The 21,711-nt window shown below is 41.1% G+C and overlaps 2 protein-coding genes across 2 annotated transcripts; both read right to left on the bottom strand.

Moving 5' to 3' along the window:
• Positions 1–10,324: 10,324 nt before the first annotated feature.
• Positions 10,325–13,540, bottom strand: pcna (proliferating cell nuclear antigen). Its single transcript, XM_050051689.1, has 6 exons — positions 13,092–13,540; positions 11,738–11,835; positions 11,557–11,624; positions 11,260–11,454; positions 10,943–11,066; positions 10,325–10,851 (listed from the first exon to the last, which is right to left on the bottom strand). Exons 1-6 carry the CDS (start codon positions 13,310–13,312, stop codon positions 10,775–10,777), a joined length of 783 nt encoding a protein of 260 aa, XP_049907646.1. The 5' UTR covers positions 13,313–13,540; the 3' UTR covers positions 10,325–10,774.
• Positions 13,541–14,907: 1,367 nt separating this feature from the next.
• Positions 14,908–21,466, bottom strand: zgc:152830 (uncharacterized protein LOC767682 homolog). Its single transcript, XM_050050492.1, has 16 exons — positions 21,351–21,466; positions 20,655–20,696; positions 20,472–20,562; positions 19,899–20,047; positions 18,719–18,827; positions 18,337–18,464; positions 18,148–18,247; positions 17,911–17,986; positions 17,713–17,798; positions 16,943–17,047; positions 16,549–16,624; positions 16,330–16,448; positions 16,155–16,238; positions 15,994–16,051; positions 15,562–15,743; positions 14,908–15,457 (listed from the first exon to the last, which is right to left on the bottom strand). Exons 1-16 carry the CDS (start codon positions 21,359–21,361, stop codon positions 15,320–15,322), a joined length of 1,554 nt encoding a protein of 517 aa, XP_049906449.1. The 5' UTR covers positions 21,362–21,466; the 3' UTR covers positions 14,908–15,319.
• Positions 21,467–21,711: the final 245 nt, after the last annotated feature.

Raw genomic sequence — 21,711 nt, 5'->3', positions numbered from 1 at the left:
TAGCTTACACAGGTTGTTTAGGTTGGCAGAGATCTTAACTCCTAAATATGTGAAACCAGAATCAGACCAATTAAAGGGAAAATTGGGTATTGCACCCTTATCCCCAAAGTCACCCAACGGCAGCGCTTCAGATTTGTCGAAATTAATTTTGTAACCTGAGAACTTGCCAAATAATTGTATAGTGGAGATGAGGGCTGGGACAGAAGATTCAGGCTGAGTCAAAAAGAGAATAACATCATCAGCATAAAGTGCCAGTTTATGAAAAGTTCCACAGAGATTGACACCAAAAATGTTATCTGCACACCTTATTGCCTCAGCTAATGGGCTCGATGGCCAAAGCAAATAGCAGAGGGGACAAGGGGCAGCCCTGCCTCATGCCTCGACCAAGATGAAAGGCCTCAGAGGCAATGCCATTAACCAGCACTCTTGCCATGGGGGTGCTATAGAGCAGCCTAACCCACTTAATAAATTCAGGCCCAAGTCCAAACCTCTGAAGAACTTCAAACAAATATTCAAATTCCACTCTATCAAATGCTTTAGCTGCATCTAAAGCAACACATAAAATTCTCTCTTGAGTACAGTTTGCATGTTGAATCACATTAAGAAGGCACCTAACATTAGTGTATGAGAACCTGTTCCTGATAAAACCTGTCTGATCAGCCTTAATGAGAGCTGGAAGATGAACCTCCAATCTCCTGGCAAGGAGTTTAGATAGCAATTTACAGTCAACCCCGATCAGGCTTATTGGCCTATATGATGAGCAGCAGTCTGAGGGTTTGCCCTTCTTTAAAATAAGCGATATATTGGCCAAATTGAGTATTGGCGGTAATGTGCCACGTTCAAAGGACTCTGTATACATTCTGGTAAGTGGCTCCACCACCAATTTGGCCATTTTCTTATAAAATTCTGGGCGAAATGTATGTTTTAAGCGACAAAAACTTTTTGGATTTCTTTCACCAAAGCAGTCCAACATAAGCTGCAGTTTGTCTTTACTTTCTGATTTGGATCAACACCCACCAAATAAGTGCAACTTTTAATTGTCACTAAGAACATATGAAGCTCGACTCCCACACTGAGTATTCGTCCCACCTGCATCATTATACCCAAGTGTGACTCCCAAGCTGCAGCACGCTCCACCATCTCTGCACTTCCCTTCCTACCCATCCGCCTCGCCTCGTCCGTCTCCCTCGCTGCTGTGAAATCTGACTGACAGAGAACAGGGACAAAGAGGACATCCCATTAATATGCTAATCCATGCGGGGATGACTTCAACGTGCAGAGCCTAGTCAGAAATACATGTGTGTCAACCAGGGAGGCACGCTGTGTGAAATCAAAGCTCAGGCATGAGAAGGAGGAGGGTGACATGAATGTACTGTGGTTGGGCGCATAAAAAGTAAAGTGTTTGTGGAGAGGGAATCCCCGCATGCTCACACCACCAGAAACACAACACGCTCCCTTGAAATCTTTACAATAGAGAGGATGAAATATGAAACAGAGTGGTTTCTGAAGCAGGTGGATCGTGCAGCACGTGTGTGACTAGTATGTCCTTGCCATGTGAGGACTTATTCGCTCTGCACTGCCATCAATAATCCATGCAACCTGCTCTTGCGGAGACAGCAGAGCACTAAGGGCTTATGTAAGAGAGTGTCAGGTCTGAGGGTTGGGTTGGGATCCTCCAGGACCCGACTGACTGACAAGCAGGGGAAAAACCACAAGAACATGCACATAAATCTGTTGACAGTGGAGAAACAAAGAGACATCCGTTCTGCAGCATCTCCATGTATTTTTAGTGAGACTCTACTGTATGCTTTGACATTTTTCACCCACAAGTGGTTTGTTTTGCTGCTGATAAGGCTGACGGCGGTTTTGGAAATGGGTTTGAAAGATGTCGCAAGGCGTCTCCTCGCTGACCCTGAGGGATAAGCAAGTACAACCCGCTCTCTCCTCTGTCTCAGTAAATGTACCGTGCTCAGTACACTCCCACTGCCTCCCAGAGAAAGACAGCCAGCAAGAGTGTTTCATCCTGCTCCCCTTATCTCCCTGGCCCAAATCCCCTGCCTCCAGAAAGCAATTTAAAGGCCAGACAGAGACAGAAGAGAGGGAGAGGGACAGGAATGCACCCTCATGATAACATTGTAGAGATCAGGTTCACTTGAACACAACAGACTACATCCAAGCAACGTGTAAGCACATAAAAAACGCATTAAAATATGAAGGGATGAAATATAAATAATTGCTTGAATTATTTTTAATCTTGAGCCTGTCATGTTGTTCATTCTGAGTTTATCAAAGAAAGTCTGAAACACTGCTGAAAGCCTGGGAAAACTATTGTGTTCAGGAACCCACAATAACACATGAATGTCAGATAATAACACTGATTTAAGGAGGGATTGGCATTGTTTGTGACTTTGGTACTCTTCTGTTTTGTTTTTTAGTATGCCTTTATCTTGTTGAACTCATCGACCAATGTAAAGATCAAGACATAAAGATCAAGATATTGAATTGGCTCACTGGGCACAGAACCAAATCATCAGGGTGGACTGAACTGGAGTTTAAGTCCATTCCCATCAGGTGATTGTTCATTTTCTTGGACCTATGCTTCGCCTTTGGAACAAAAACTTCATAGATAGAAACGGTTACAATGGTTCGTGCACTCCCAGTTTTACTACACTGCACTCACTGTGACACTTTAATATTACAAAATGCTGTAAAAGATCTTTCTATTTCAGCAGCTAACATTATTTCTTCAGAGCCATGTGTGAGATATTTACAGGATTAGTTTTAATTCAGTGCATTTATATCTCTTTTTGGCTAATTTTGTTATGACTTTTATGACTTTTCCTCTGTCATGGTAAGGTACCAGTGATTAAGCATGTCAGGACTCTGTTATTTATCTGGTGTTTCTTTAAAAAAACTCTGTAATATCTGATAAATGCTGCCATGGGCATTCAAAACATGTTCTTACTGTCATAGGCAGTTTAGGGAAGGTTACTTTTTAAATGTAATAGGTTAAAGATTACTGGTTAGCCTATTTAAATGTAATAAGTAAGGTAACTATTTTAAGTATGGTTCTTTCTTGCTTTTCACGCCCTCCACCTCCCCATCACCACCTAGTCTTTACATATACATCAACCTCATCAGCCTCAGCAGTCAGCAGCCACCACCACCACCAGTGTCTGGATTCCATGGAAGGTTATCTTGCTGCCGCTCATGTTATGGTATGTCATGTCATGTTAAAGTAATAAATATATAATAACAAGCAGGAATTTACAGTAATATAAAGTCAGTATGATAGAAAAGTTATGTGCCTGAATGATGTAAGTTTCAAACCCAGCAGAACCTCTTCTGTGTAGCTCCGACATAAAGACATATGGCCCGACTGGCCTAATTTTATCTAAATCTGCTCTACCCATTAAATATAACTCATAATTACAGCTCTGACATTATTTGTCATTATGAAGTCTGAAATCGTGGCCAATTCAGAAGCGGAAACCCCAATCAGGCTGAACCCTCGTTGCTCTGTTCCAGGAAGTAATTAATCTTAACCTGGATGGCAGTGGTTAATTAAATATTGAGGCAGCTTAAATGGCTGCGCTGTCGCTTTGCTTTATCGGTCACTTCCTAAGATGACAGGCTCATCTCTTTCCCCCGCTCTGCAACTGAAGACACACACGTCTTCTCTTATCAGGAACAGAGGCTCTAATCAGAAATCCGCTGCTGCAGTACATTGTGTTTTAGAAAATAAAATACTATGAGTGCAGCTTCCCTGACAAGTTTTCACAAGCATTTTAATACAAAGTGGAAAGCTGGTGATATCTGGTTTGGATTTGGACGACTCCTGTGATACATATTAGGAATTATAAAATACATTTATCAAATGTATTTGGCATAAATAAATCCATAAAAAATAAAATCCTCTTTTACTGCAGCATGTGTGCAAGATCATCAGAGTCCGGCCCCTTTCAGCAGATGAATTTGGATATTCCAGTGTGTGTGGGATTACAATGGCAGGCGATCTACTGTGAGGTTGTAATCTGCTGTGTTTTAACTCGGCTGTCTCTGCCGTAGGCTGCTTTTATTCTTTATTCAGCCAGGACCTTTAAAATCAGACGTTACAGTGACGGACTGGGAAATGAGAAAATGCCTCTTTATGGGTATAAGGGAGAAAAATTGATGGACAGATAACAGTGTAGTAAAAGTGACATTTTAGAAAATAGGGGAGAGTGGGGGCTGTTGTAACATTTTTTTGGTTTTGATGCCATGGCTCCAAAACCTCTTAAGCTATTTTTTAATGTTTGTAACACTGCTCTCTTGGGTGTTTGTTGGACCCATCCATCACTGCTCCAGACCACCCTACTCACACATTCCCCGCCTTAACTTTCGTCCTTGTCCTGCCGTGTTTCCCCCGATGCAGCCGGTTGCCATTAACTATAATGGCGACTGGCTGCGTATCATGCCGATGTAAAAGGACGGCTTTTTTCGTCAGTGTCTGACACTGCAAGTCACTGCCCAAGTGCCAGATTTTGACAACTTCAGACTGAGAACAGACTCTTTCGACCTGTTGACAGTCATCAGTTGTTTTCACAAGCCATGTTAGAGTTGCATTATTGATTGAAGCACTAAAAGTCAAATATTACATCTCCCCCCATGTGCAGGGGCGATTGTAACAACACGCTTAATACCTTCAAATAAATACCAAGGATAACAATAAACTTAAAAGAATATAGAAATAGATAAAACTAATTCATATCCATTTAACAATTAAAATGGTGTAATTAATCATATCAAGTTTGAGACATAAGTTTGTCCGTTGGCAGGCAGAAAGGGATCACCACAGTGTTGTTTGAAAAATGTTTGTCAAGGAGGTGCCTCATCTTTCACTGGGGCCGTACTCACAAAGCTTTCTCGTACTAAGAGTTGCCCCTAGGGATGAAATTCTAAGAAAATTCTTTTTCTCCTTAAAGTTAAGACTTGGTCCTTGTAAAAATAAAGGTTATTCACAAAATGTTAAGCCCTTAAAAGAACTCCCAAGGTCAAAAAAATGTTAGGAGTAGAGAGGAGGACATTTAAGAAGCTGGAGTCGGAGAAATATTCTGCAAACAATGGATAACAGTGAGTAAATGTCCTGCCAGATGCCTCCTGCTGCTGCTGTTATCATTAGTCATACTTCTACTGTTATTATACACATATGATTATTGTCACATATGTATATTATCAGATATTAATATATTATTATTAATTATAATATTATTACTTTCATTAATGTTGTTGTAAGCTACTGTCATTACCGTCTGTCCTGCATCTCTCTCTCTCTCTCTCTGTCTCATTTTGTCATACGGATTACTGTTAATTTATTATGTTGTTCTGTTCTGTACGACATCTATTGCACGTCTGTCCGTCCTGGAAGAGGGATTCTTCCTCAGTTGCTCTTCTTGAGGTTTCTACCGTTTTTTTCCCCGTTAAAGGGTTTTTTTGGGGAGTTTTTCCTTATCCGCTGTGAGGGCCCAAAGGACAGAGGGATGTCGTATGCTGTAAAGCCCTGTGAGACAAATTGTGATTTGTGATATTGGGCTTTATAAATAAAATTGAATTGAAATTGAAATGAAATGCTACACATTAGATCATGCAGGTATAATATTTGTGATCGATGTCATTAGGAATATGCACACATTTCCCACCTAACGCTATAAAGCCAGAGATAAAATGATCACAACACTAAGATATTTGGAAAACTGGAAAACGCATCAGTGCATTAGTGATGACTTGAGTCTGTCTCAACCTTCCATCAGCAGTGATCACACTAACAATGACACTTTCACAGTCAGCAGTTCATTTCATTTCCACTGGGTGTCCACACTTTGCAGGCTCACAAAAGGTGTGTCTGTCAGAACCAATCTGTTTCTTAAAAGAATGTATCACACCTAGCAACGGGCCAACCACACCTCCCCAGTGAGATGAAGGTTTCTGTCCCTTCCTTGCTCAGCTAGGACTCCTTACTAAAAGTTTTTAGAGAAAAATAGGGATTGCTGTACTGGCTTAAGGCACTGCATAGTTAATTGCAAATAATTAGGTGCTCTTCAAGCAGAAGGCAAATAGTCACATAAAATACAGAACAACTGACCAGCTCACTCTGTGTCAAAGTCCATGGTGCAGGCAGGCAGTCTGAAAATACGTCTGAGGCACTCTGATAAACCAACGTGTTTCAACTAGAGAGCATTCATCAGGGTGTAAAAGGGATTGGCAACAGGTGTGCAATTTAAAAACTCATATAGAGGTCATGTGACACAGGTCACATGATATATTGGTGTCGCCCACTAGGGAAAAAACACACTGAAAGAAATCGCAAATGAAAATGAGGTATATCTATACTATGAGTGATTCACACATCTAACGACAAGAAAAAAGAGGTTCAATCGCAAATAAAAAGAAAGAGGGTGACAGAGAATTGAAAAATAGGCGATAAAATTTAATAAAAATATAACAAAGACAAGAAAATATATAACACTGCGGACGGACAGCAAACTCACAGCATGTTTAAAGCTGGAATATTCATAAAGAGTTAAACTCATGATTAACAATTAGGAGGTGACAGTAGGAATGATGTTACACCTAAATATTCAAAGGCAGGAAACTTCATAGGGCTCACAGCCCCAGTAATATACGTACAAAGGCATGTCAGCTATAATATTGTACACTTTAAGAGGGTGTATTAAAACACTTATAATGGGTTCACCCTCACTAGTTCAAAAGCATAACAACAATAATATCAGATACTGAGAGGAAGGTATGATGTAAGAAAAACCCATAATAGATCAGCCTCAGTGATACATGTCCTGGAAACAGGCAATAATTCAATATCAGAGGCCTGAAGGAGATGATAAGGAAGGTACTGCACAGGTAGAAACCATTTTGGTGGTGTTGGGGTCAAATGTAACAGTGTAACAACTGACCCTGACTGTATCACCCACAGCACAAGCTACCCTGCTGGCAAGAAACAACAATGATAAAATGTGATCAATTTATCAAATGTTCGACGACAGTGTGGTCATCAAGACTAGACAGATTTAAATGAAAAGATATCAGAGGTTAAGACAGTCTGAGGGAAGTACTGCAGATAAAACAAATCACCTTCAAACCATAAAACCTGTGACCTGTATGAGACATCAGTTTGTCCTTTGGCAGGCAGAGATGAATCATCAGACCATGTGTATACTGAGTTTCATGGTTCTGCCTCAATTGACCCTTCGCTAAGTCCCGATTATAACAGTGAAAAAAAAGGCCGACCCTGCTGTACAGGAACCAGTGAAGGGAAGCAGGGAGACTTTGAGGTCCGGGTGCTGGCAGCTGCACAGGGACGAAGCCAAACACCGTTCATCTGCACACACTGCGATGCCACACAGCTGGTTCAATATCAGTGAAGTTTCCCTTTATATTCATTGTCTTGTGTGGCGATCAGCAGTGATGTGGTGGTTCACTTTTACACTGTGATCTGTAGCCTATAGTTCGGCTTTAGCTTCTAACTATCTTTGTCTTTTTAACCTGTTGTTGCTGCTGAGTCAGTTTGACATCCTGGATATATCCTTCAAACACAGACTGTAGACCCCTCTGTCTGCTTCTCTCTGGAATCACTCTTTCAGTTTTCCAAAAATATGATGATGTGTCTTCAGAGAGGGCAGTTAGTCACAGTGTGGGCTCCATGTAGCTTTATTAATCTTCTCATTTATCCAGACAATGTCGTTCTGCTTTCTTAGACAGAATGAAAATGTTATTAACTTAATACTAGACATGTATTACAAGTTAGACAGCAGCTGTTTTCTTTATGTTCCCATCACATTATCTCATTATAGACACTCCACTCTGTGTACAGTAGGGAAGTTCAGTGTGGAGCCAGATGTGTCTGCCAGTCAGATTAAAGCTTTGTGAGGATTAAAACTGTCTGACTCCAAACTACCTCCTGCACTGAAACACAGTACACATCAAGCAGCTGCAGACAGACAGACAGGCAGGCAGGCAGGCAGGCAGACATGTAGGCTTGTGTGTCTCAGGTATTTCTGGCTGCATGTTTAGTGGATTGTCTGAATACTCTGCACTTCTATTCAGTTTGCTCACTGACCTGCACAGAAACAGACCTGAAGCTCTGAAGCTTCCCCACTCCAACAGTTACAATGACTCCTGAGAGGGAACGTCCAAATCCCCCTGAAATCTGGTTAAATAACTGAAATACAGATGAAGGGATTTAATGCAGATGACATGCCCTTGACAGAGGCCAGCAGTCATCATGTCGACACAAAGAGATTATTAATCTGATGTCATTTACAGGTGCTTCCTCTAAAATAAATCCACTGACATTTGTTTTGGGGAAAAAATCCCAATGGAAATTAAGAGTAGATTTCATCAGAGTAAATGATTTCACAAATGTGACCTGACAGGTGATAATTTTCCCTCAACCATAGAAGAAAAACTAAAGTAATAGAAGAGCGCCATCTTGTGGCCACACCTGGTTACTGCTGCAGCAACTGTTTGTGACAGTCCTGTACTATCGTTGAAATGTCTTTTTTGATACGTCATACTTCTGCTCCACATTTATAAAATACTACTAAAACTTTCAATTACGGATGATAGAGTAAAATAAATTTAATACCACACAATAAATAAAGAAATATTTTCTATCCCCAAATAAACATGGGAAATGTTCCCCCTCAGTGAGAACTAACCTTTTTCCTTTGCCCAGTGTTGAAGCCCTTTTGGGACGAGGTTAATGAAAAAAGAATACAATACATATTTGATTAAAAAAGAACCGCCACAGATAAAAACATACTTGGAATAAATTATGTGGACAGATACAACAGAATGAAGTCTATGTTTTCAACATACTGTGTGTGGCAGCCATGATTCAGGAATCAAGGACATGGAAAAATCCAATCACACCCAAAATAAATGCATCAACAACAGTATAACAGATTGTTGAAAGGGAGAAATTAACTTTAGTGGTTAGAGACCATTTAGAGAAACTGGAACAAATTACACCCCAATGGCAGAATACACAAAATGTTTTGAACAGTATGTCATTTTGAATGGGACTTTCCCATTTTTTTTACTGTTTATTGTGATGTTTTGTTTTTTCATCTTCTCTTCTTTTAATTTTAACTATTATTGTTGTTAGTTTTTCTATTATTATTGATGAAGAGGAGAGTGACACAAAAATATATTTATTTCTAGCACTTTATGTAGTTGTGCATGAAGCTTTAATTTACACAAATAGGATAAAATAATGCAGTGCACTTAGAAATGATTTGAACATATATTTGTAAGGTTTTGAAAGAGACATTGCAATAAAGTGTACTTTTTAATCCACTGCATTAATTTAACAGCTACAGTTGCTAGTTTGTTTTTAGATTAAGATTTCACATTATAAAAATAAATCTGCTCACAAGAAATATTGAGTTAGTGCACCTTATCAAATTTCAGATGTCTGAGTTACCAGTTCCACCAAAGACCTTACCCTCAACTTTTCACATGGTTTCATTTAAGTGTTTGTGGCACAAAAAGGTAAAATCTTGCAGTATTTTACAACAAAAAAAGCAAAAACTAGCTCAGTGATGGCTGCTTGTTTAGAGACAAAGATGTATACCGTCTACTGCAGTTAAGTCAACTGGTAAAAGTAGGGTAGCATTTATTTCTACATTTTTCAGTGTAATTACATCTATAAACGATACTCCATGGGCAATAAATACCTCTAGGGAATAAAAATACCAGCTTGGGTCACTCTCTGGAAATAAAGATTTTAAGGCAAGTACTGTGGGGGTGCAAAGTTCTATCTAACATAAGGTCTTCTTTTCCAGACAAGTGTGGCAGGCGAGTAAATGAGATTCAGTGAATCATTAGTTTGATTCTAGGTTTTACTTGTGATCAAATGGAGTCCCTTGAAAGTTTGGCTAGACTGATAATTCAAAATGAGTCCAAATTGAAACACCTCAAAGACCTCAAGGAAGTGGTTGGGTCAATTCTGAATGGACCACAAGTGACTCTCAAGCATGTAGAGCAAGTACAATACATTTCAGGCACAGTTTGTATTTTAGAGAGCACTTTCTTGCTGTAGTGCAAGTGACTAACAGACAGCTACTTGGCAGAGAAAGAATACTAGCTTAACGATATGGCTGAAGCTAAGCATGACACTGATTATATATTAAACTGTGTGGACCTTGAAGTAATGACGTAGGAGAAATCTGGACCCCCTGGCTGGACCAGTTAGGAACCACTGCCTTAAGACACCAAACATGAAGTTTACAACTTTGATCCACAAATGTCAGAAGCACAAAAAAGATATTGGAAACAAGTTGAATCATTTATTTTGGACTGAATCAATGAATACAAAAACATTTGGGGTTGACCGACAGTGCGAAACCACAGGAAGTATTTACAAATGTGTTATCTACAAGAAGAGACGGGATAATTGAAACCAGCTTTCCTAAAAATGGGCAAAAAGAGAGCGAGACACAAAAGTGAAGTGAACTAGTGCTGGAATTTACACCGGGGCTGTCTGGACCACGGCCAGCTGCTCTGACGCTTCGTCACGTCACACAGATGGCATCACAGATGACAGTTCATAACAGTTGATACACCTCCTGATTTGAATCTCATTAGACACGAAGAGATCAGAAGAGACCTCAGATCACCAACCACCATGAGATCACCTCAGCCCTTCAATCACTCAGGACAAGTCCCAGCCGCCTGCTGTTCTCTATTCTCCCTTTTTGGGCCGTTTTTAAACAACTTAGGAAGCCTCTTCATCAATCTTCGGCGCCAGGTAGTATTTGACATGTCCCATATCAGCAATCTTGTACTCCACCACTGTAGAGACGAAAATGATCAAGTTAGGGTCACAGAAAGTCCAGTAAAATAAAAACTGGAAATCATTTAAGAAGAGGACAGCTGCTCTTACCGAGGGGGATATCAGCGGACATGCTGAGGGTGACGGTCTTGGACAGTGGCGTCGCCTTCGTGAAGAAGTTCAGGTAATTGAGGGCGAAGATCAGCTGGACGGGTTCATTCATCTCAATAGTAACCTGAAAACAGAAAGTGAGGGAATGGTTGAAGCACTTTAGTCTCAAACAATCAAAATAGCTGCAGATTATTGTCAGTTCAACCTTTAATCCTTCCCTCTGGGCACAAACATTAAATCAGCAATAAATATCTTAATTAAATCATCTTTTGTTTGAGTTCATCCTCTATAAAAAGCTCCCAATGACGCCAACTCACCGCCTCGTCCTCTTTGTCTACGTTGCTGGTCTGGGACAGCTTGACGTTCCCTGTGCCCAGCTCTCCTGAGGCGGAGAACTTGACTCCGTCCTTGGCGCAGGAGATCATGACGGCATCACCGATCTGGGACAGGTCACGGCAGATACGGGCAAACTCCCCAGAGGGCATCTTCACCACGCAGCTGTACTCCTGCTCCTGGAGGGACGCACCGACACAGACAGAGGAAACGTCAGGGACACAGTGCATGAAAAGTTACGCTGAATCCAAAAACACAAGGACAGGCCACAGAATACTTACTGGAATACCGAGCTGCTCCACGTCCAGGTCCATGAGCTTCATCTCATAGTCTGAGACTTTCTCCTGGTCTGTTGGAGCGAAAGGAGAGGACATGAATAAGACGCTGAGGAAACAGAGCTGAGCGACATCTACCAAGATGATTTTTTCTGGTGTAGTGGAAACAACTCAACAACAAACTTACTGAGCGTCTCGAACACAAGAGCGAGTGTGTCTGCGTTGTCTTCTGCTCTGAGGGTGATGATGTCTTCATTTCCTGCACACTTCAGGATTTTTGACATGCTGTATGGAACGACAGGGAGAAAAATAAGTCAAAACTAAAATATTATTACTATAATCAATGTTATTGTAGCCATTGTCATTACTGTTTGCCCTGCATCTCTCTATTTGTAATATTTAGTCATATGGATTACTGTAAATTTATTATGTTGATCTGTTCTGTACACACAACATCTACTGCACATAGTCGCAAAGACAGAGGGATGTCGTATGCTGTATTTGTGATATTGGGGTTTATAAATAAAACTGAACTGAAAGAAACTTGATTGATTACATGTTTTAGGCCTCATAGGAAAAATGATCCCTTATGCAAGTATGTACGACTTCCCTGCAATATACATTTATAAAAGCTGAAGAAGTCCAACGTTCAAGCCAAAAAAAAAAAAAAAGCACTTTGAATTACTATCTGGAATTTTTGTCTCTTATGATAAAAAAAGGAGTTAAAAATGATCCATATTATAAACAAAAGTTGACAATTGTTTTCTGCCCATCGACTGATTCATTGTTTCAGCCCTGATTTATCTGGTATATCTAATTAAATACACCTTAAATATGTAATATCAAATCGTTACGTTAGCAAATTAAACATCTTCCAGTAAAGTAAAAGGGTGTGTGTTTCTACATTTGTTCATCATACGACAAAAAGCCCGGTAACTAAAGCCATCCTAACACCGGTGTAGTGTTACAAAGAGAGGCGGCAGAAAAACGGAAGTGGATGTTCCCGGGTTCAAGCATAATTCCCGCCAACCCTCTCTGCGCAGAATTTGGCGGTCAAATGACGTCGCTGCTTTAAGACAATGCAGCTGCTGCTTCTCAAGTACACAAAATGTGATTTAAACACAAAACACACATTAAAACAAACCGAAATACGTGTAAATAAGAGATGTGCATGCTGCTGTGTTTTCACCCTGGCAGTAAAGGGTTAACTGAGAGACATGCCCGGGCAACTCCGCCAAGATGGCCACCGACTTTATATGTTTCAGGTTGTTAGACACAGATCATTAAGTTGTGTTAACAGATGAAACTGAAGTGACCGTGTGAGTGTGTGCAGGTGTTTGTGATGAGCAGACAAACTAATCCTCGTGTATTTTTATGCAGATTATAGCAGTGAGCAAACTTCAGCATCTCTACCTGTCAGACTATCTACATTAGTCAGCATAAGTTCAGTTTATCTGCGAGCAAACATGACAACACAACATATTAAAACAATTATGTGACTATTTCCTGCCTATATGAGCTGTGTGTGATGTTTGCCGCACCTGCTGAGGTTGACTCCCATGGCGAGGTTTCTGTCGCAGCGGTACGAGTCGAAGCCGTCGTGCCTGAGGGTGAGCTGCACCAGGGAGACGTGAGACGAGTCCATACTCTGCAGCGAGATCCCAGACGAGCTCACGTCCCAGCAGGCTTCTGTGATCAGGTCCTTCAGAGCCTCCAAGACCTTCTTCAGGATGGATCCCTGGACCAGGCGAGCCTCAAACATGGTGGCGGTGGAGTTTTTAAGTCTGCGTAGATTCAAACGAGGAGGTGTTTTCTGTCGCCTGTGGCGTCACTCCGTCAAACAGGGAGTCTGTAGTTTGAGTTATCACCGAGTGAAGTGACGGAGAGTCCTCTTAGAGAGCAGGCTTTGTGTTGTTTGGAGGCAGAAGGGCAGCACGCAGACACCACTGTCACTACAGAGGGAAGGTTTGAGCTGTAAGCGCGCGCTAACATCAGGTTTTAATGATTCGGCAAATTCACGTCATTTCCGTATCCGCTGACGGTAGTTCCTCTTGTTAAAGTGGGCACTGATATCCGCCATTTTGGAGAGGACTATTTTCTGAACTGTTGACAATCCGACTGTTGTCATTGTAAAGCTCGTTGTAACGTTGTTGTATATATTATATTATATTATTTATATTATATTATAAGTAAAATTATTATTAGTAGTAATAGTAGTATTAATCACATCTATGACGACAAAACATTTGATACAGGAAACTACAAAAACCTTTGGAAAAACATATAAACAACAGACAGGCAAACGAAGAATATTCAGTGCTTTAAATAAATGTGAAGTAGAATAAATATAATTATAAAAAATTAAAGGGTCTAATTAACATGTTTAAGTCTGGTGTACGTGCAGTGCATTTATAGTGATCACTCAAATAATGCAAATATTGAAAAAAATGGGGAATTTGATGAAAATTAATAGAAATGTTAAAGTTCATTTAAGTAACACAAGAGAAGCATTTCGAAGTTAATGCAAGAAAAGAGCAAAATTTAAAGTTCATGTCGGAAAAGAAAAGAGCCCTTTCATTTGCAACAAAGGATGTGGTGTTTCCTGACAATTAAAATTAGATTAATTGTGTTACGTATATTGTGAGGACCACAGACAGTAGTGGAACAAACCACTGTTGTTATTTTCTCTATCCCTTTTTAGTAACAAATGCATACAATTGAAACATGACACAATTTTTTTTTTTAAAAAAAGCAAGCAAGACACTGATGAAAGGCTTTAAACATATAAATTTAAGAATATTCTGTCTCAACCCATTCATATAGAAACTTCTGCCATAGCAGCCCAAAAAATACCTTGCTGAATACTACGTCAAGATGTGTGTGCATGTATGAGTACATGTATGCATTGGAATTAGGGCTGCAATGATATACTTGTTTAAAGGTATACCGTACATAAGAGTTGATGTTTATCATACCATGTACATTTACCTATCTAAGATATTGAAAAACAATATGCAACTGGACGGATAATCTCCCCTTTATTTGAGTTATTTCCAAAGGGGAGACTTTTTACACAAACCATTACAAGTTCAAGTTTTCAGTTATAGTAATAAAGACCATTAATAACCCTTGTTTTCATTCCTTTAAGCGTCATTCTGAAACCGCGATATTTTCTGAGACTGTGAATGAACCATGAAAATCTCATAACATTGCAACCCTTATTGGGATATACTGTATGTAGAGGCTGTTATATATGTATGTTCCCCTGAGTCACAAGATTTCTTCTTTTTCTTCCCCTGATAACTTGTGTGCAATATGCAAACCTGCGCAAAAATTTACAAAAGAAAAAACGCTGACTTTTAAATCTTGATTTTGTTTTATTGATCAATGAGAATTACTTGTTTTGACTGACACAAAGCATCACTAATCACACAACCACATCCTCAGTTTGTCGCAGACATACAGACACACATATAAAAAGGATGGTATGTTTATACTGCCATTTAACCCCTGAGTATACATGTTGATTCAGGTCACTTCAGGACAGGGTCGTTAGATACTTGGTGCAGGCAGGATGAACGTTGCAAGATCTTAGAAAAGAGAGCAGAGAACATTCTCGCAGCAATCTGAGGTATTAAGGAATGTCAGACGTAAAAAATTAGACACTTTGCATCGAGATGTGGCAGAGATTTGATTTCTATTTGGACGGTTACAAATCTGCGTTGGCAGTCAGCGCAGAGACTGGTGTTTCCGTACTGAGGGTATCTGTTTAGAGACAGTCGGGCAGGAAGTAGTTGGTTGCCATAGCGAGGATGGGGGCTCCTGTCGGGATACCAGGGAAGGGACCGCTGGAACCGGCGATGTCAATGTGGGAGTACGGCAGGGGCGCGTTGGAGTCCACACCATGCTGTGTTGGAAAAACAAGTTAATCACTGCACTGCTTCCATATTAAATATTTCATATTTCATATTTACAGATAAATAAAAACTTATTCTGACAATGTGTGAGCACCTTGTCGAGCCCTGAGGCCATGATGAGGAAAGCTGCAGGGGTCTGATGTCCTCGAGGTGTAGCCGAGGACGGCAGGTTGTTGCACTGCAGAATGTCCTCATACTCAGACTTTCCCTTGTGGAATTCGTAGTCCTCTCGTCTGATACTGGACACCTCGAACACATCGCCCAGAGCCTCTCCAGCTGCATGAGAGAGGACAAAGACCATACGCTAGTTAGTGATGGAGGATATAAAGAGCAGCTGTGCATGACATGGTTTATCATTTCAAAGTGTTTGATACAGTCAAAATGGCGACATCTGGTGGGCAACCTATGGCATTGCATTTGTAAGAAGAGAAACTCCAAGACCATGATGAACGCTCGCTGTCATTATACTGTTCCCAGGATCAAAAATGAACTGCCATGGTTAAATTCAGCCACATAGTTTTCTCACCTATCTGCCACTGAGCAGCGTTTTTGTTGTGATGGGCCGGTCCGTTGTCCATGATGATCTACACACAAACAAACAATGACTAATACAGCAGTGGATTATTTGACACTGTAATGTTTAAATATCACTGTCTCAGTAGGTGGCAGTATTTCAGCGGTACTTACAGAGTAGTTAGGTCCCATGGCTCTGATGGCGTGACCAGTCAGAGTGGCGATAGTAAACAGCTGAGGAGACGTCTCACCCACCGCCTGCAGACACACATCATCACAGTGAGAAGGAAATATGCTCAGAAAAGATGAACAAACTAATAGGGAAGGACTAAAAACCAGATGTTGTCACCTTCTCCTTCATCTCACAGAGCAGGTCGACCATCACCATGCGTCCCTCTGCATCTGTGTTTCCCACTCTCACTCTGCGACCCGCACGGGAAACCACCAGCTCATCGGCCACATAGCAGTCTGAGAAAACACACACACACACACACACACACAGGTGCTCTAACACAGATCTCCCTGACAGGAACATGTACGATGGGAAAGAGAAGTTGATTACACCGACCTGCACCGACGCTGTTCCTCACCATGGCCATGGAGCCGACAACCTTCAGATGTTTTGGCTTCAGCTTGGCTAAAATCTAGAGAGCAGTGCGGGGGTTAGGAAGGAAGCAGTGATGCAGACTTTAACAACAGTTTCATGATCCTGTTGAAATGTGTAACTCTTAAATCTGAGTATATGTTGTGTTCTATAGATGGCCCTTCGTATTCCTCTGAAGATTAAACAAGAGCTTGCATGAAGGGTAATATTCATGTCTTTCTGTTCAACATGACTTAGCAGAGTCCAGGTCTGAGTCACCTAAGCTGAGTCACAAGTGCTGAATATCTTGTCTGAGGTGCATTAAAAGCTTCCTGACGGTTTATTATTCAGGTGCAGAGAGAGAAGGTGAATCATTCACCTGGAAGAAGCCGGCCACAGCAGCAGCTCCACACTTGTCCCTGTGCATCCCAGCCATGAATCCACCAGCCTTGATGTCGGCTCCGCCAGTATCGTAGGTGATGCCCTGGGAAACAACACATAAGAACCAACCTCTGTTTATCAAGTAGTCAGTCATATACACAATAAACTCAAATTAAACCAATCAAAACCAACAGTCCTTCCTGATCATCTTAAAGCCCAGTTCAGACCAAAGATTTGCGATGAGACAAAAGCGTTTTAAAACGTTGCAGAGAAAAGTTGCAGCAGTGTGAACTGGCCGGTCTGAGCTGAGCCGACTGATGATGTCACCTGCAACCCAGCTAGTCAAATCAGCAGCAAATTATTACATTACAAATTATATTCAGCCACAAAACAAACCTGAAAAGCTGGAAAAGAGAATAGAAGTACAGAGAGTTGTTGCATAGAGATGATACACTGTCTCATGTAGTTGCATTGGTGTGAACCAGCAGGTTTTTAGAACGCTGCAGTACAATACATTGTAAGGAGTTGCCTGTTTCAACATGCCTCATCACGAATCTTTGGTCTGAACTGTGCTTAAAAGACCGGCTGCCACAAAGGATGTTTGGTGAACATTTAACTGATCTTTTGGAGTTGTTAGATTTTTAGAATTTTGTTCTGTCATGTCCTCATGTTTTAAGGGGACACTCTGGTGAGTGTATGGGTTAATAGTTATTTCATCCCTTAATGTTTTATTGGTTCGAGGACAGAAGTCTGAGAGTCTCCTCTCACCTTTCCCACCAACATGAGCGTTTGCTGGACTGGTCCCTCTCCGCAGTACTGCAGCTTGATGACTCTGGCCTGGTGACGAGGCACACCTGTATGAGGAGGACAACTATGAATAAATGTGCATCACCATTTAACATCAGTCTTGGAAATCTGTGTCAAGTGTCATGTTAATAAGTGATAAAACAAAATGTGTTCTCTTACAGTCGGCACATCGGTTGACTGCAGCCAGACAGGGATACTCTTTCTCCAGAACCTTCACGTCGCTCACCACTTCCACCTGGAGGTTAATAAACACAAACACGCTCACACAGCTGTCCTGGACTGTGACTCAAACTGTTTCCCAAAAGGAATACCAGATGATTATTGACTATTTCCAAACAATAAAAAACAGAGGATCATGTTATTCTGTTTTCACATGACATAAAGTTTCTTTGCTACCTGCACAGGGCTGTTCTTAAAGAGTTCCTGGACGTAATCAGCCACACGAGGAGCAGCCATACGTTCAGGGTCAGAGCCACCGATGTCACGGCATGCCAGTCTGAGGAGGAGAAACAGGACAGCTGGTGGTGAATACGTGAACAACTCAACACGACAAATCTCAGCAGGGAATGAGAGTATCTGACCCACCTCCCGCTCTCAAGAGCGTCAGCTAGCTCCACCAGTCTCTCTCCCTGAGCCTCCTCTGCTGCCCACAGACCCAAAACACACACCTTGTAGTCGGTGGGTTTGACGTTCCCCTCTCTCACTTCCAGCGGCTTTTAAGGGCAAAAAAGATTAATAAGTGAGTTTATTATTGCATGTTCAGAGCTAGTATCTTAGATCTGGATACGCTCAAACAAAGCTGAGACTTTCATATTCATTACATGACTGTTAATGCAGCGCATTACCTAAGCAGTACTTCACGACTACTATAAAACTGTGCCCTTGTAGTCTGATAACCCAGGACACATCAAGTGCCAAGTCTGAACAGAGCCATCAAAGCTCTGATGATAAGGAGTTATTATCTCACCATGTAGAGAGCATGAAGGGCCCCAAGTGCAGCCACCAAAGTGCTGTTCTTGTAGTCTGCGTGTGGAGGGCAAACCAGCAGGGGGCGCTGCATGCCTGCTTTCAAGGCCCTGAAAGGACACAGACAAAGAAACCTGGAGGTAAACCAGCAATATGAGACACTAAGGCTGGAGATGTTCTTGTGTTTTAACCACATGGTTCTTCGACAACCGAATGCATTGTGAGCTTAACTGTTCACACACTTGCCTGTGTACCACAAGTGTTACTGGAGGATTCCACTAGAGGGCGCACCAGAGAACTTAGACCACATATTACTTATGGATTTGCATGATGTAAACAATAAATGTAGCAGCACTCAAGGACGTTACTTTACTCCCCCTAACGTTCATGTGTGTATAGGACGTGCACAACCAATACTCCAAATGTACATAGGATACACAAGACAGACTTATTGCTCACAGAAGTGGGGAGAAAATACTTATAGCATCATGATATTTTGTGTGGCAATATTTTACAGGGTTCCCACACATTTTTTTACAAATTAATTTTCAAAAAACTTTTCCGTAACATTTCACCCCATTTCCACTTTATTTAAGGTGTTTAAAATGAGTAGACAAGCACTTCCCAGGCATTTGTGGATAAGCAAACTGCTAGCGCATCCTATCTTTGCTCGCAAGTTAAACATTCCCGCCACCAGCTAGCACATATTCATACTTTCCAAAGCATGTCCAGGCCTGGAAATATTTCTAATTTCATAACTTTTCCAGGAATTTCATGAAGGTGGGGACACTGACTGTATCCATAAACGCCAAGTATCAAAATTTTTATCATATAAATTATCAATATTGCGAATAAAAAATATATTTTTTTATATATTTTGCTGCAATAAAAATGATTGAAGTGAGATGAACAGACTGAAAACTTTATCTTATTAGATAAAGCAGATGTTGGCAAAGTTTTCCTAACTGTCAGCTGAAAATAAGTAATAAATCGCAATGTGCGTTATCGCAATACTCAGCATATCGCAAACTATTTTTCATTACAATAATATTGTATTGTGACCTAGGTATTGTGATAATAATAATGGTATCTTAGGGGCCTCTGGTGACTCCCACCCCTACCACGTGGTTTAAAGCAAGTAATCTCTGGCCTAAAGGGGAAAAAAAAATCTATTCACTGACCTTTTGATGCCGTTGACAGCTGCATCACTGAAGCGCCTAATGTCATCATAGTCGCGGTTTACTGGGCCGGTGGAGGCAAACACCATACGGTTACCAGGGAGACCAGGGACCTTCAGGACCACCACCTCCTCCCCCAGACCACTGTCCACCTGGAGAGAGAGAGCAGATAGGGAAAGCACTCACTATGTGACATCATAACCACTGCTTTAGTCTACAGATGAGACATCACAGAGTCAAGACAATGTTTAAATCAGAAAGTCCTGATTTAAAGGAATGGTACTGAACCAGAGCAGATCAGAATTTAATGCATAAATATAAAAGAACCTCGCAGAATATAGTTTGCCAATTTAATGTCCTCTTTTATTTGAATCCCACAAAACAGAAGCAGAAGCAAATTCACAAGTTACAGGGTGTCCACGGATATAACCAGGTTAAGACTTTTTAATACCACGTTAGATGAAACTCAGATATTAACTTAGTCAGGGTTGGAAAAAGATAAAGACAGATGGGGTGAGAATATAAATCTTGTAATGAGGCTGACTGGCTGCAGGTGGGAGAGGGACAGAGACTTACAGAGCTGTAGTCCTGCAGTGGTGCTTTCAGGCAGTCGAGCTCAGAGGGCAGTGTGTCATGGCTCTGAGTCACCAACACGATGCCATCAAAGCTGAGAACAAAAAACCCATCATCATCACCATCATCATCATCATCACAGCTGTCCAGCGAAACAGGAAGTGAAGCATTTCCATTGATACTCACTTCTGGTTCTTGAGGTCGGTGGTCCACTCAACAGGCTGGACGCTGCACAGAGAAAACACACACACACAGAAGGGTTACTTCCTCATGTTTCTGCAGCATCAGCATTATGTGACAGGAATAAGGAGAGATGTGTCAGGCTGAGCGATGCAAGCAGACTCTCATGTGAGTGTTTATAATGCAGCTTCGTGATAACAGAGTGGGTCAAAGTGTGAAAACCTGCAGGACCTTTGAGATCTGATTTAGTTTCAGCTGCTGCAGAAAAATAACACTTAGAACCTAGTCTACACTTTATACTGAATTTATTTCTGGCATCATATGACAGCTGGTGTTACACAAGAGAGGTATAGTAATACAGAAATTGAAATCATGGCACTGGGCCATTTTAGTGGAAACTGAATCCAGAAATAAGTCAAGCCTGTTCTGCAACATGAGAGGATCAGAGTTTCTGCTCTGAGCTGTGAGTGAATAAACAAATGAAGGTAAATTAAAAAGCTAAATTCAAATTAAATGACTGAATTAAACCAGATTAAAAACACATTACACAACCGCTGTGTGGAAAAGTATCTTATCTAACAAAGGCCTCTCTGAGTCTTCTGTTATTTAATGCACACGGCGCACGCGGCGGAAAGCTGCACGTGACGAACCCATTAACCCCAAAATGAAACGGGGTACAATAAAATCAGCCGTTAATCTCACCTGGTGCACATTTTGGTCCTCCTCCCCCGGTGCCTTCAGAGTGAAAGAGGCAGCTGACAGACGGTAACAACGGCTCCTTCCCTTCAGTCCTCTCCGGTTGGTCACATGATCCGTTAAGATGCAATTATGCTACATTCGTGGACTGCCCGATGCTCGTAATTACGGGCATCCAACTCCTAGAATGCTAATTTCCGTAAAATTACAACATTAAATCGTTACATTTTGGTTTCCATTAAAGTAATTTATCTGCACTGTGAATCTGTGTCTGTATGTATGTGTAGATGTTTATAATATTTACGGTAGTTGTAGAATGTACACAAAAGTTCCTACTGTACGTGAAGGCGCATTGGCGGCTACAGCA

The sequence above is a fragment of the Epinephelus moara genome, chromosome 8, assembly GCF_006386435.1.
Source record: "Epinephelus moara isolate mb chromosome 8, YSFRI_EMoa_1.0, whole genome shotgun sequence".
Classification (NCBI taxonomy): Eukaryota; Metazoa; Chordata; class Actinopteri; order Perciformes; family Serranidae; genus Epinephelus; species Epinephelus moara.
Note: the sequence above shows the minus strand (reverse complement) of the source record. Positions and strands in the feature narration are given on the sequence as shown.

Excerpts from the sequence above, each read along its gene's own strand:
- pcna (XM_050051689.1), bottom strand. The coding sequence starts at position 13,312 with ATGTTTGAGGCTCGCCTGGTCCAGGGATCCATCCTGAAGAAGGTCTTG. Across the intron at positions 11,625-11,737 it reads TCTTGTGTTCGAGACGCTCA|ACCAGGAGAAAGTCTCAGAC; the intron begins GTAAGTTTGTTG and ends TCGCTCCAACAG. Across the intron at positions 11,455-11,556 it reads TGGAGCAGCTCGGTATTCCA|GAGCAGGAGTACAGCTGCGT; the intron begins GTAAGTATTCTG and ends GCGTCCCTCCAG.
- zgc:152830 (XM_050050492.1), bottom strand. Across the intron at positions 17,987-18,147 it reads TTAAGAACAGCCCTGTGCAG|GTGGAAGTGGTGAGCGACGT; the intron begins GTAGCAAAGAAA and ends ATTAACCTCCAG. Across the intron at positions 16,239-16,329 it reads TCTGTGAGATGAAGGAGAAG|GCGGTGGGTGAGACGTCTCC; the intron begins GTGACAACATCT and ends GTGTGTCTGCAG.